The sequence below is a fragment of the Gasterosteus aculeatus genome, chromosome 5 (genome assembly GCF_964276395.1).
Source record: "Gasterosteus aculeatus chromosome 5, fGasAcu3.hap1.1, whole genome shotgun sequence".
In the NCBI taxonomy this organism is placed as follows: Eukaryota; Metazoa; Chordata; class Actinopteri; order Perciformes; family Gasterosteidae; genus Gasterosteus; species Gasterosteus aculeatus.
The window spans coordinates 14,187,435-14,202,308 of NC_135692.1; the positions used below are offsets into that span (position 1 = coordinate 14,187,435).

Here is a 14,874-nt window from a genome sequence, read left to right on the forward strand (position 1 = left end):
CCACATGCACATCATGCATGAAATGCACCACATGCACATCATGCATTAAATGCATTCACCCTGAATCCGACCCTTCAGTCCGGTGGTCGCTGCAGGACGCGGAGCCGCAGTTTGCGCCGCTCGCGTCGACACCAAATCCCCCAAATTTTCTTCCTTCCAAATATGGACCTGGAATGTCCAGGATGACGTCGCGTGTCCGGGGAATGCGGGGTTTGTAAACCACATTCATTCACTGCGCCTTCTTCCAGTCTTTGGACCCTGGTGGGCATTTCACAGGAAGAGAGGCGTGTAGGGGGGAAAAGAAAGAAACGGGACGCCCTCCTTCTCCTCATCCTCCTCCTCTTCCTCCTCCTCCTCGGCGGATAACGGTGTCCAAGAAGTTCCTGAGGACCGAGACGCAGACAAAAGCACCGGGACTAGTTTATCTTGCGGGCGTCGGTTCGCGTCCATCACTTCCTATTGATGCTGTGCGCGTTGTGTCACACGAAGAGGAAAACACTCGTTTGAAATCGCACCATGGACGATCTGGGTGAGTGTGGGTGCTGCTCCTCTGCTCCATGGTCCGGTATCTTCAAGGGGATCTTTGCGGGGAAGGGGCGGTGTGCCCAAACAGAGGAAGCGGGGTTTGTTCACGCTGGCCATCGCGGTGGAGTAGAATCTCCCTTTTTGTCCACAAGGACAAGCAACGGGCTGAATAGTGAAAAGGGGATTTTATTGGCTCGCATAATGTTTGAAGGGAGGGAAAAGCTACAGAAGCATCCTTAAATAAACACATGTGTCTCTTTATCCCGTGATATTATGTGGGATCTCTCTCCGCAATGTGCTCCGGGCCTCTGGAGATTTAAAAAGTTTGTTTTTCTTCCCGTTGTTGCAGAATTGTGTTCACCTTTTTCGAGCAAACAGGCCACGAACGCACACATACTCACACAGGTAGCACAGGAACCGGTGCTGACACTGAGTGCTCTGTGTACGCCCTGCAAATTCAATGAATTTGTTGTAAATTAGATTAAAAGGAATCCACGGCGGGCTTCGCCATCCATTAGTGTTAACAAGTCGGGCATGGGGAGAAGCCACATCAGGCTCCGCACAGTGTTCCATTTTGAAGACATCAAAGAGGCGTGTGACCAACGGCTGGGCTATTTATATATATATTGACGATTTTGGATGAAACATAATGAAAAGCTCACTCTTTGTGTGTCAGAAAGGCCCTGAAATAGCACCCGGGGCCACGCCGCCACTTAGAAAGAGAGAAACTATTCAAAGCCTTTTTGGCCTCCGCCGCCCGTTTGCTCTCCCGGGCACTTTAGTCCACCTCAGAGTTTAAGGGGGTTTGTGCTTTACAAGCAATCCTGGAAGGAATGACTCCATGCAGCCTGAGCACATCTGGCCACATCTGGATCGGATTGCACACGGAGAGAAAGGGAGAGAGAGAGAGAGAGAGAGCCCCACGGTCACTGGGTGAGCGGCAGACAGGCGGTGGCCATGTTCCCGGCGCTCCGTTTGTGCTGTTGTCTAATGAAGTTGTACTTTTTAGGTTTTGGATCCGACGAGGCTTTTCTGTGTGAGGGACCACTTGTTGGAGAGGCTGCAGGGCCAAGACAAACAAGTGGACGGGCAGCTCTAAATATGGTCACGATTCCCATTGAGAGACGTTTAGCTCCTTATATGAGCACATCGGTCTGTGGAAGTGTGTGTGTGAGAGAGAGAGACACACACACACACACACACACACACACACAGCGGCGAGGAGGGCAAGTAGTATGTGCTCATGTTTCTCGCCACATGTTCGTTCCAGATGTGTGAGTCATCGGTGGCGGAGGGGAACTAATGCCGGTCACACCGGTCACGTTCATCGTCTTCGTCAGTCGTCACGAGAATCAGAGAACCAGAGATTCTTTTTAGGGGGCAGCTTCGTTATTTTATTGAGACAGACGGAGGAGACAAACGTTCATTGTTGACGTTGGAAACATCTCCTACAACTATAATTTGATGTTCCGTTATAAGAACAAACCAAAGTTAAAGGGTGGATATGTGATGAGGGTGTAGTTCAAGTCTTTCAACAAGGGACAGCACCGAAAAGCTTTAAATGGAACCACGTGCCTCTGGTTTTATGCCTAATTAGCGGGAAGGTCAAAATAGATAAAAGGGGAACTTGCTCCAACTGGTAGTGGTGTGTGAAACTTGTATTTCAAAAAGCATGCGAATCCATCTAGATGAATAAATAGTGCAACAGGAGAAAACGGTGTGTTTTCTAGCGAAAACAGCAGCACTCACTCGTATTCAGCCGGATTCTTTTTTCTTTTTTTCCTTACAAACTCTGGGCCTCACGCACTGAATGCGGCCGCTAACCTTTGAGCGTGTTTCTGCACAGCCTCCCTTTGGAGTCAGTGAGCGACGTGTGGGTATCTGTTGCTGAGCACTCTTCCTCCTCCGCTTCCTTTCAAAGCCGGCATGTCGGGGATAATTGTGCAAACGTCTCGACTGAGGACGCTCGCTGTCCTCCGTGTGGGCTGATACGCTGCTGCTGTGCGTCTGTGTCTCCTTAGGAGCGACTGAGCCACCTAGCTACCCTCTCAGTCCCCGTATTGTTGTGTTTGGTACGTAACTGCCTGTGCATGAGTTTGTGCACGTGTTTGTGCACGTTTCATTGTGCCCGCCGGGAACTAAACTTCATGCGTCTGTCTAACACCTGGTGTGTTTTCGTCTCCACCGGCACTGCACGTCTGAAAGAAATCAGTTTCTTAGTTCACATCTAGTTTGTTGTTTATTTCCCATTAATGCTGTTTAAACAAAGAAGATAGTTTATGGCCTAGTTGAGCGTCTTTCATTTTCATCATCAACCCAATCTGAAGCTAAATTGAATGAATGAGTCCGGACTTTGACCATTGGATGAGTTTCTTTCCCCTGGTTTCTCCCACAGACGCCCTCCTCGCCGATCTGGAGAACACCGGCTCTCCTCTGGCTCGGTGTCCCGTCCTGCTCACCTCTGACCCTCCACAAAACGCTGACCCCGACGCCAAAGAGCCCACCGCCGCCCGGCCCCCGCCGCCCGCCTACACCCCCCAGCAGGTAGACCGCTCCGTACGACCAGGGAGGGATTCGTTCACTTGTTTACACCGCACATTCACACTTTCACACTTTGTGGGTTTTTGTCTCTCAGACAGTTTCTGCTGCAATGAAATCCTCCCAAAACTCCAACCCAGACAAACTATACAGGTAATTCCCTCCGGCTACAAAGTCTATAAAGAGTGAAAGTGACCCGCACTCTTTGTGTTTGCATGTGAAATATCTGCAAATTCAAGAAAACCAATATTACAAATATTACAAATGATGAATGTACTTATTTTTGGCGATGAGCGTGTTGGGATCTTAACGCACTGCTATGGACACATGAGAGCAAGAAGAAGCAACAAGCACATCAGCGCAGATGTTTAGTGGTCCGTGTTCATTCGGGACGCCGCCCGTTGTGCCCTTTTCTTACAGCACGGTGTGTAAACCGCGCTCGCCGCGCGCAACGGACCCTCCGCCGGCCTTCTCCTCCTCCTCGCTGCTGGGAGGAGGCCTGAGTGAACTGGACCATCTGTTGCAGGAGCTGAATGCCACCCAGTTTAACATCACGGGTCAGCGTGTGTTCTCGCCTCCCCGGACTTAACTCTGACGTGAGTCTTTTTCTGCATATGACCTTGTCTTTGTCATCAGATGAGATCCTGGCCCAGTTCCCTTCTTCTAAGAAGGATGACAGGGACAAGATGAAGGACAAGGCCACGGGCTCCTCCTCCAGGTAGGAAATCAAATTCAATTGAGTCAAATCTAAAGAACCGCCGGAGCTCGCTGCGAATCTAGTGCATGCAGAGTCTTTGAGGAAAAATAAAGCTGCACAATTGAGTCTGAAATAGATTTATTAATCAAATAATGCGCCGTTGGCACAGTTGTTTACATGTGTGGAGCCTGTGAGAAGTAATGTGAATCTAAATATAAGGCATCATTTTGAGTTATATGTCATACAGCGAGATACTGTTTTGCCAAAACGTATTCAAGGCGGGTTTTAGTTTTTAACAACTGATTTGCAGTAGGTGAACTTTCTTGATTGGCTTCAAATGCAGGTCTGGTTATTTGCAGGTTATACATTGTTGAAGATAGATTACCTATTGATGTAGTCGACCATCAACACCACATTTCTTTCCCAGCAATGTTCACAAAGTCAAGATAAATTGTTGGCAGCGGTAAGTAAAATCTGATGAAATTGTGTAATTGTCGTCCAATTAGAGTTATCTTCTTTATTCTAGCTCTGCGAAACCTTCAGCAACATCGGCCACACTGGAGCTGGACAAACTGATGGCTTCCCTGTCGGACTTCAGAGTCCAGAGTACAGTAAGCGTCTGCACAGAAATCACCAAAATCAAATGCATTTTGTGCGCAAATCAAATTGTGCTCAAATTTGCCCTCGAGAGCGTGATGCCCCCCCCCCCTTCCTTCCATCATCACTGCCAGCTGTTCCCGGCTGTAACACGCTGATTCATTGTGGGTCCATGAAGATGTTCACTTGACTTCGCTGTTGCTGGCACATGACTCCTGGTTTAAATCCGTCACCAGTTAGAGCCCGAGGAGGCAAATTAGTCTCGGTGGAGATATTTTCCAGCCCCGAGAAAATATCTCCAGATAGTTGAGAGTGTTCGGTGTGTCACATAAGCCGGTCCGGCATGTGTGTTTAAAGTTTGTGTGGTTCCAGTTTGCAGTCCAGCTGTGTGTCGTAAACAAGTGTGACCCGCAGTTTATGGGAAAACTCAGACGCTCTTTACTGATTTAAGGTTTGATTTACAAAGATTTGACAAAATGTTGATTCCTCTGGTTTAGCCGCTTTGATACAAACTGAAATATTTAAAAAAAATACACAATGGATTGTTGGTATGTTTTATACTTTTCTTTAAAATCTGCATTGTTTTTTAAAACTTTTTTCCAACGCAACGTTTTTTGCATCGGACAAAGTTGTTTCTATTTTTCTATGCTCTCCATTTCCCTCTTTTCTCTTTTCCCGTTGATGTGTTTGGTTCGACGGCCTCACAGATCTTCAGCTGTCAGTCTCGTCTCAAACCAACTCCCGATTACGTTCTTTTTTCTTTTCCTCTGTCACCAGCCAGCTGTGCCCGCTGTCTGTCCAGTGGTCACGGCCCCCGTGGAGCCCTCCCCCCCCCCACAGGCCTCCTCCGCCGGCTCGCTGGACAGCATGCTGGGGCTGCTTCAGTCGGACCTGAGCCGACAAGGAGTTCAAACGTCCTCCAAAGGAAACTGTTCGGCTTGTCAGAAGCCGGTCGTGGGACAGGTGAGTAGCTTCCGCCGACTCGGTCGTGCTCACATCGGATAGAGCTTTTCAGCACGAGGCCCGACGGGACTTGTTGGGTTTTTTTCTTCTTCTTCTTCTTCTTCTTCTTCTTCTGTCAGGTGGTTACGGCTCTGGGGAAGGTCTGGCACCCGGAGCACTTTGTGTGCACCGAGTGCGAGGCGGAGCTGGGGAGCCGCAACTTCTTCGAGAAGGACGGGCGGCCGTACTGCGAGTCGGACTACTTCACCCTCTTCTCGCCTCACTGCGCGCAGTGCAACAAGCCCATTCTGAATGTGAGAGGCTCGGCCGCGTGCCACACCGTCCGCTCCGAATTGATGGCCCCCGACCCGCCTGAAGGCGTTTCACTTTTCGTTCCTCTTGTGCTTCAGAAAATGGTCACGGCTCTGGATAAGAACTGGCACCCGGAGTGTTTCTGCTGTGTTAAGTGCAGCCGGGCGTTTGGAGAGGAAGGTGAGTGGGCGCCACCGACTGCATCCTGTCTGGGTTCGACACAGAACTGTTAACAATGAGCTTCAGGAGGGGGGGTCGCATGAAATAAACAGTACTCAAAAAAAACTGCGTGCACATTTGTGAACGTTTTAACCTGCAGTGTCTTTGATTTTTCGAGCATCCTCCAGGTTAACCAAACGTTTATCAAAGAGACTCGTCCGACTTGTGAAAACTGTGGCTGTATCTTGTGCAGGTTTCCATGACCGAGAGGGGCAGCAGTACTGCCAGCAGTGCTTCCTGACTCTGTTTGCCTCCCGCTGTCAAGGCTGCACTCAGCCCATCCTGGAAAACTACATCTCCGCCCTCAGCTCCCTGTGGCACCCGCAGTGCTTCGTGTGCAGGGTGAGTGCTTCCTCTGTGGCGTCTGAGTGCGTTGTTTGCGTGCACGTTTGCTTGACGCTGCTGTTTGGGTCGCCACCACCTCGTGCGCTTTTGCACGAGTCGAACAGAAGCACTAAAGGTCAGAAAGGTCAGGATACCGGTACGTTAATCCTGAGGTGATCATGAATGCAGAGGGTTAGGGTACACGGATACGACTGAGGGGAATTAGTAGTTGGCCTGTTTATAAGGACATAAAGAGGAGTTTACTACAAACCTATTGCACATGTGGAGGTTATTTCAGGCTGACTTAATTAGTTGACTCTGTTTGACCTTGTTGGGACTGCTGTAAGCCAGGAGCTGGAGCGGGTCATCCACACGTGGGCACATTGGTGGTTTTAATCCCAGACCTCTGAGATATTGGACGGTGAATTGCTCTCGGCGAGACTGTGTTTGTGCGGGTGAAAGATTATATTAAATCCTGCTGGACACGTTGGCCCCTTGTGTTGCAACTGGCGCTCGTTGGCCAACGCATCCGCCCGAGGCTGTGATGACGTTGCGCGTGTAACTGTTTGAGCAGCACGTTCCTGCTCTCTGAAATACCACCATGGAAATGAAAGGTTTAGAAAAACTACTGCATGTCACGAGAAAGTGTTCCACGAAGCAACCGTCTAATTAGAGTTTCACGGGCTCTCTGCCTCTGTTCTTCAGGAGTGCTACACGCCGTTCGTCAACGGCAGCTTCTTCGAGCACGAGGGTCAGCCGCTGTGCGAGGCCCACTACCACCAGTCCCGGGGCAGCATGTGTCAGGCCTGCCAGCAGCCGATCCTGGGCCGCTGCGTCACCGCCATGGGGGCCAAGTTCCACCCCCACCACCTGGTGTGTCACTTCTGCCTGAAGCCCCTGAGCAAAGGCTGCTTCAAGGAGCAGGAGAACAAGCCCTACTGCCACCCCTGCTTCATCAAGCTCTTTGGTTGAGGACACAACGGGACTTTGCCTCCCCCTCGTCCCGCTCTGGGTCGCCGAGCGAAGAAGCTCTGGAGTCCTCAATTTTTATTTTTATTTTTTATCATGGGAATGAGGGTGGAGCTGGTCTCTTTCTTGGTTTTAAAATAATTAAATATTGATAGGGAGCCGGGGAATAAACATTTTTTTAAAGTAATCCAACCCAATTAATTTCAGTTTATTTGAATTAAAGTGCATTGCATTTAGACTTGCGGTGTGAAATACAACTGTAGCATTGGTTAGAAGAATGATGCCAAATGATAACGTCATGTATGCAAAATGTATTGATTCAAATTGAATATTGAAAATTGAATTATTTTGCCAAAGGTAGAAAAGAAACAGTATATTTTGAGCAAATGTAGTGTTTCAGTGAAGGACTTGTGCAAAAAATCCCCCTAATATATTTGCTTTATATTGCAAAAAGTGCCACTGCGATTGCATTTCTATGTTGTATGCTGACTGCTATTTGCTGTATGTTTTATGTAAGCTCTCATATGTTTAAGGCAGATGTTTTACATTTTACATTCACTGCTGCTCTATGCAATTTGCCAAAAACTATTCCAAAGAATGAAATAAAGGAGAACACAATTGTTGTGCTGTTTCATGAGTGAATATTTGCTCAAATTTTTTTTCAATCTACACATCCTTTATGTAGGAAGTAAAATATAAAAAATGAACTAGAACAGAATAGAGAATAAGATAAGAGAAAAAGAAAAATGTTGATCAGTTGTTTGTTAGAAATTGATCGCATGGGTGGATATTGATCATTTACTTTATTTTAAGTATTGAAACGGAATGGAATATAGTAGTATCCACCCGTTAAATATAGAGATTAATATGGTGCCTAGATATGTTGACGCTGCAGTAAATAAACACTAGATGTCGCTGTTCGCTCACTGCTGTCAGCTCGAGCGTAACTTTAAATAAATCACTGCCAGCATTCTGAGTGTGTGCAGGTTTTTGAAAAGGAAATGTAGATCTAGAACAAACTCTAGAACAAAAAAAAAGGAAAATAAAACATTAACATGACGGGGGGAGTCGAGCTGATGGCTACGTAATGCGTGATGACGTATGCGGGTTGACTCTGACTCCCACAGGTGAGTTCATTTAAAGGTTAATGAGCTTCCCCGTTCGTTTGACAAGAGAATGCAGGAAACCTTGTAGGAGAAAGAAAGTCACCGTGACCCGTCGCCGTTAAATGTAAACAAAATCTAAAATACACCATGAGTGATTCAGAGCAGCCAGAAGTAAGTTGGCATTATTTTGTCTGTTATTAATGTGTGAGTATTGTTTCATTGCAGTAGCCGCATGTCTCAAACGTGGCCGTGACGTCACACGTGATAACGAGCTAATTAGATATTCTTTTTGATTTAATGCCACGAGGGTGATTACCACGATGGCAGTGGGAACTTATCCTAATAATTAATAGGTGTCATTCATTCCCTTTTTTAATTTGAGCTTTTTTTTAACCACATGGAGCTGCCCTTTACTTTGGGGTTTTTCAAAGGTTTCTGCTCCTTATCTCTTTGGTCCCTTTTTTTTTTTTTTTCATGATATATTTATATTTTATTTTGGCAGGAGGCTGAAAATGTGTCTCAGCCTCAGTGGCCTGAGAACGGAGAGGAATGGAGTGATGGAGAGGACGGCACGACCATGGACTGTGGGCTTCTGCAGGCCATGGCCGAGGAAGATGATGAGATTGACGTCTACAATGAGGAGACGTTTGGAATGGGTGCGTGGAGTGTTTCCTCAAACAGTTTCCACCATTTCTCAGTTTAAAAAAAAAAATATATATTTTTTCTGTCCTTAGATGGTCCGGGCCCTTCATCTCCTGCAACAGGTGTACTAATGGAATATTTCTTTACTGCCCAAAACATTTTAAAGGGTTGACATTTTGGGTATAATAAATAAACTGCGCCATTAGCTGTAGCTTAGCATAAATACTGGATAAATAACGAAACTTCTAGCCTGGCTCTGCCCACAAGTAACCAAATCCACCTACGTAGAGTTCTTTAAATTTTTGCAAACAGCGTTTTTTGGGCAGGTTTGATGTTGTTGAACTTAAATGATTCCATACAGCCAAATGATCTAAAACGTGCAACAAATGACACAACTAAAGAAATACAGCAAACTTTATGTAAAGGATCTCTGATACTCTTACATTAAGTTTACTCGGGTAAACCGAATCGCCTGTTTTGTTGTCACAGCCAAAATGTTAAACATTATTTTATTGTTTTGTCTGAATGAGCATTCCATCGGGTATCTCCGTGGAAGAAGACCTTTCGCTTAAAAAAAAAAATAAAAAAAAAATGAACGCTTCCCTTTTACTGTGTTTCTACATGTTCGTGTCATAGAACTTGACGCACGAGGGACCACCGAGGACCCCGGCAGCGAACTCCTACAGTTTGAAGAACAACCTCCTTCACCGCCACCGCCTCCATGCACACCTCCACCAGCCCCCAAACCATTACACCGCCACTGCTCCCCCTCCCCCCTCAGACAGAGCCCACAGTATGTGCCCTGGGCTCCCCCGGGGCAGCGTGGCAGAGGATGGGGGCAGAGAGGGGGGCCCGGCAGGGGCCATTTGTTTGAAGACCCAGCTGTGATGAGGATAGTGGAGGGCCGACCGAGTCTGAAGGTGATGCCGAATGAAGAGAACAATAACATCCATGAACGATTTGCTGCCTGTAATGTTCTATATAATGTGTTACCTTTTTAATATCATGCACTGTTTACTATTAGTTTCCATTAGAATGTTTTATACGTGGATAGATGTGGAAACTCTTCTGCTTTTTAAGACTCTTGACAGTGCCATAGTGGACCTTGGGAACACCATGTACCGGAAGACCTTGGAGGAAGACGTAAGCGTCGCTTGGTCACGCTTTGCTGATGCTGCTAAAAGTTCCCTCTTGTTGTTTGACGTGTATTTTCTTCCCTTCAGTACATGTCGCCCTCTTTCAGAAAGGCCAGAAGAATCTCAGGATCAATACTTCAGGTCAAGATCCTCCTCTTCTAAAAGCACCTGTTGTAATCTGCATGACGTGGGACTAAAACATGCAGCTCTGTTATTTTATTCTGTTCCATAGGACAGTGCTGTAGTGTGTGTGATTGATGGTCACAGAGGCCGAAGTCAACAGCTGACCTCCAACTTCCCGGATTTCCCATATCCTGTCTCTTCCTTCAGGGGCAGGAGAGAGGAACCCAGAGGATCCTATGCCAGAAGACAGTTTGGCGAAAGATTCCCCGCTCAGGTGGAGGATTAATTTGATAGTACTGTGACACTTTTTGTTGTTGTTGTTGTAAGCATTCCTTCATTAAATTTGAGTTTTTTCTTGCAGATGCATGCATCCATGGCACCGGGATCCCCAATCTTCTCACGTCAACCACTAACCCCGCGGCAACATTACAATCAGGTTCATGTCATTATTAACTTAATCTGGCACAAAAAACGGCAACTCTGTTCATAAAAAGGTGATAACGTGACTGGTGACGTAGTTCTGTGCGCAGACCGGGGGCTTCATGTTCCCGGCGAACCGGCCGTGTCCCTCCACTCCCCAGTCGCTGACTCCCAAGATGATGCAACTTCGCTTTGGCGCCAACTCGCCGAGGCCGTCTCCCTTTTACAGCCCCTCGTCCAATCCGATGCAGCACTTCAGGTGTGGCCTGAGGAGTTTGTTTTGTGGCCTGAAATAGTCGCCGGTGAAGTTAAAGTGGTTCACTCTTGTTATCGCGGCTGAATTTTAAAATGCGCAAATCTGGGCGGGCGTTGAAAAACCGTATTTTTCCATAAAGACAAATGCGTGCTTTTTCTCTAGAAATGTTTGTCTGACCCACAGGAACCCCGGTCCTGTCACCCAGCTCCACCCCCAACATAAACGACTTCTTAATCAAAAACAACACATATTCCAAAGGTTGGTGGTTCCTCTTAGATGCATTTTAAACGCAGCGCTTTTATGTGCAGGAGTAGCTTCTACCTCAAGCGCGAATGGAATCCCTCCCTTTTGCTTTAGCGAAACCTGTCAGGTCGTGCATGCGAAAGATTCATTCATGGCTAATATTTTTAAAACATGACTGGTAGAAAAGCAGAGGACTGGGACCCGTACTGTAATCTCATGACGGCCAAAGAGAAGGAGTGGATCACCAGGCTGCAGATGATCCAGCTGCAAAGTGAGAATCCATACCACGAGGACTACTATTACCAGGTAGAAAAATGAATATCTCGAGTGTCTTCACCTTCCATCGGCTAGCTTCTAATCCGAACGTTTGCTGAAGGCCGAGCTTTTCTCGTCTGCTTTATTTGAACCGCGTCACAGGAGTACTACCGGCGAATTGAATCAAAGATGGCGGAGGAGGAGCTGGGCATCAGGAGCAAGAGGGAGCCCCCCAAGCTTACCACGCCGTACATCACAAAGACCGACGTCTACGCACCAGGTTCTCTTCTGTCCCTTCTCCTCGGACCGAACCGCCACCACTCTCTTGAGCGACGCATCGGATTGTACGCGAGCTTGCAGTGGCCTTGGTGTTTTTGGTAATCAGTCTTTTGGTCTTCCAGTGGTGCACATCGAAGGCTCCCTCGGCCAAGTTGCCGTGTCCACGTGTTACTCCCCTCGCCGGGCCATCAGTGCGGTTCATGCAGTCCAAGCTCAGGGTCCACTAGAGGTGACTTGAGTCTTCCAGACAATGTTTGGCACCGTGAAGCTGTTTTATCTGCCTTCTCTGACGCTGAGCCCTTTTCCGCATTCAAGGAACAGCAAGACATCCGACAACAGCGATTAGAGGTCTTCAGCAAAATAGAAAAGGTACACGCTGATTGCTCGATCAGACGCGGCGAGATTGGTTTCATTTGAGCTCTCAAACCCTCGTCCCGCCCCTGCAGCTGTTCGTGGATCTGTTGGAGGTCGAGGAGGCGGAGAGAATGAAAAGTACCATTTTGTCGGAAGCAGAGGAAAACGGGTTGATGGCGAAGTCACAGGGAAAAGTGGAGAATATCTGCTCCCAGCTGCAACATCACAACCCCTCGTGAGTTATGCACACCCACTCGTATCAAGTAGTGATATCTGTGAATTATGGACTATCAAGTAGACCCATTTGCATTAGGCTTTTTAAAACGAAGCTGTGCTGTCATCGTAAGCATTTTGATGGATGCTGAATTTAAGTTGTACATTTTCTGATATGTTTTGATTTAGCGATTCAGGAGTGGAGTTTCTTCCGTTCCTGCTGGTCTCAAAAGGCAAAAAGCTGCTTGCACGACTGCTCCCGTTTCTGAAACAGGAGACCGCGCTGACCATCTTGAGCATCGTGACCTCTAACCTTCCCACGCTGATGAGCAGAGATCCAGAAGAGGTAGCGGAGTACACTTGTGTCGAGATCAAATCATCATAGTGATTGGCATCCTGTTTTCTTTGCATTTTCTCTGAAACGCTTTTTTAAAAAAAACATTATTTTAAGGCCCTTCCTGTGCTCTACCCGCCCCTTCGAAACGTGATTGGGGGCCTTACGTTCAGTCAGCTGATTGTTGTCCTCAAAAATTTGACGTCCTCTGAGTCTGTGACATACGAGTCGCTCACTCTGGCCTGTCAGAACAAGGTCTGTGCTTCCCTTTTTTTCCTCTTTTGCATGGAACTTTTGGGGCGTCTTCTCATGAATCTCTTCCTGACAGTTCGGACTGTCGCTGCTGTATGCTCTGCTGTCCCAAGGGGAGAAGCTGCTGTCCTCTGGTGCCCCCCTAGAACCCAGCATCGGTGACTTTGAGAGCTGGTGGGGATTTCACAGCCAATTGTACATGATGGAGATTTTTTTTTGACATCCATGTGAGATATTGACCACAGTTCCTTTTAAAAAAAAAAAAAAAAAAAAAAAACTTTTAGGACGGACACAATATTCCAGGTGGCGGGACAGCTGTCCCAGTGTTCACTGGTGGAGCCGCTGCTCCTGCCCTCAAACCTGCTGACCCTCTTCTGCCGTTACCTGGACAAGCGCACCGTGCATCAGCTGAAAAGCAACATGGAGTAAGTACTTTTGACCTGCACATCTTAACACCGCCTACAAATCCAATATTTAGCACGTGGCCGTTGACACTAATATCTTTATTTAGGTCTGCAACCGGATTCGTCGCTCTTCCATCGTAAGGCGGACGTTCCATCTTAAGGTTCAACTGATGACCCGGTTCTGATGGACACTAGTTGTCGGAGCAGAAGTGCGGCCGTGACACAAACTACTCTGTTCATCAGCGACAGACAAATGTCATTTACAAAATGTTTTTTCCCTCTACCTCCTTCCCTCACAGTTTTGCACACAAACTGTTTCCTTTTTTTTTTTTTTTTTTTCCTTATCTGATCTTTTTCCGTTCCTCCCTTTGGTCTCCTGAAGGTCACGTCAGTGCAAGTTATTCGGAAATCACAACCTGATGTTTTTCGTTCTTTTAACTTTCCAAAACAAGTGTTGCCGTCATTTTATGAGATTACCATTTACAGGGTTGGTAACATCACATTGACTAGTAGATGGAGCTGATTTCATTGAGTCTCTGTCCAACTCCAGTTAAAGAGACAAAAGAAGCTGGAGGTTTCACTTATGGAGAAAACAATATAATTGGATCAGATATTGGTGACCAGGTTGAGGATTGTATAGTAATTTATGATTGTACAGCTGAACTTATTTGTTATTAGAATCATATCCATTTTGGAAGTTGGCGTTGTCTATCAACATAAGCCATGCAATTTTTTGTTTTTTGTAAAAAGGGTTGTGTATACATGTGTAGCAAAACTCAATATGTATTTGTAATTTTTTATTTATTGATTTGGAAACGGGAATAATTTATATTGCACCCTTGTAGAGCACTTGCAACACAAATAAAAAAAAAAATTGAATTGCTGAACAGTTTGATAAAGTCTTTATCTAAAATTCATATTCGTCTTCGGTGACAAAATCTTCTCCTGGTCCAAAATACAGATTTTAAGAGAATGGCTGCGAATCAAATTTGCACGAATGATTCCGAAGCCAGATGTTGAAACACTTGTTAACAATTGTCTTTGCTGGCTTGCAAATGTTTAAGACTTTATGGTTTTAGTTGGAGTTTTAAACTAAACCAATAAGCCTCCGAGCTCTGTGCGGAAACGCAAGAGTGCGACATTCCTAAAGGTCCAAACCGTTAAGTCTACACAGCAGAACTTCTTAAAGTGGTCGTTCACTGAGAAATGGGATTAAAAAATTCACAAGGACTGTTTAACCAAAACTACCATAGTGAATAATTGCAGTTTACTGATGAAAAAATGGTAAAGGTTGAAGCGTAAAGGAAATGGCCTAAGAAAACGAGTGGGTGAACATAACATCTGATATTTGTATGATCATTGTGTTCTGGAGCACCAACACTTTAATGTTCGCATGGTCTGATATTCCTGCTCATGTTCTACATTACAACAAAAATGTTAAGCATATTATCAAGGAATCTTGTTTGTATTCCAATAAGAGCAACATTGATTTCCCTTACTGGTTCCTCATACAATGGTTAGTAAATTATTCCTGTTTTATAGTTCAATCAGGTTATTGGTTAAGAGGTGAAGTGTAGTTTCTTTGTTTCCTTGCAGCAGCTTTAAAGCAACGTTTCTAGCCGGCGTTGAGCACTCAACACTTGAGTCCACTGGCTTTCCACCAAATACCGACTCAAAACCCCTCTGGCCAGCCTGCCTCAAACAGCTGCACACATCTGGACAGGAATGCACAGG

The 14,874-nt window shown here is 46.3% G+C and overlaps 2 protein-coding genes across 4 annotated transcripts; both read left to right on the forward strand.

Annotated features, from left to right (window-relative positions):
* Positions 1-100: 100 nt before the first annotated feature.
* LOC120819099 (transforming growth factor beta-1-induced transcript 1 protein) lies at positions 101-7,746 on the forward strand. 2 transcript variants are annotated; one of them, XM_040176220.2, is made up of 12 exons: positions 255-529; positions 2,547-2,597; positions 2,921-3,069; positions 3,161-3,216; positions 3,484-3,620; positions 3,700-3,781; positions 4,287-4,371; positions 5,135-5,320; positions 5,440-5,613; positions 5,710-5,791; positions 6,024-6,172; positions 6,860-7,746. In XM_040176220.2, the coding sequence occupies exons 1-12, from the start codon at positions 517-519 to the stop codon at positions 7,124-7,126; spliced, it is 1,431 nt and encodes a 476-aa protein (XP_040032154.1). In that variant the 5' UTR covers positions 255-516; the 3' UTR covers positions 7,127-7,746. The 2 variants fall into 2 exon arrangements, with proteins under 2 accessions (XP_040032155.1, XP_040032154.1); XM_040176221.2 differs by lacking the exon at positions 2,547-2,597 and having other exon boundaries at positions 101-529.
* Positions 7,747-8,249: 503 nt separating this feature from the next.
* patl2 (PAT1 homolog 2) lies at positions 8,250-14,024 on the forward strand. Of its 2 annotated transcripts, none has more exons than XM_040176171.2 (19): positions 8,250-8,400; positions 8,732-8,885; positions 9,508-9,791; positions 9,952-10,014; positions 10,095-10,148; positions 10,240-10,404; positions 10,492-10,566; positions 10,661-10,809; positions 10,990-11,064; positions 11,232-11,355; positions 11,467-11,584; positions 11,706-11,812; positions 11,899-11,952; positions 12,030-12,172; positions 12,340-12,496; positions 12,602-12,739; positions 12,813-12,910; positions 13,021-13,161; positions 13,248-14,024. In XM_040176171.2, exons 1-19 carry the CDS (start codon positions 8,377-8,379, stop codon positions 13,279-13,281), a joined length of 2,157 nt encoding a protein of 718 aa, XP_040032105.2. In that variant the 5' UTR covers positions 8,250-8,376; the 3' UTR covers positions 13,282-14,024. The 2 variants fall into 2 exon arrangements, with proteins under 2 accessions (XP_040032105.2, XP_040032104.2); XM_040176170.2 differs by having other exon boundaries at positions 8,255-8,400; positions 10,649-10,809.
* Positions 14,025-14,874: the final 850 nt, after the last annotated feature.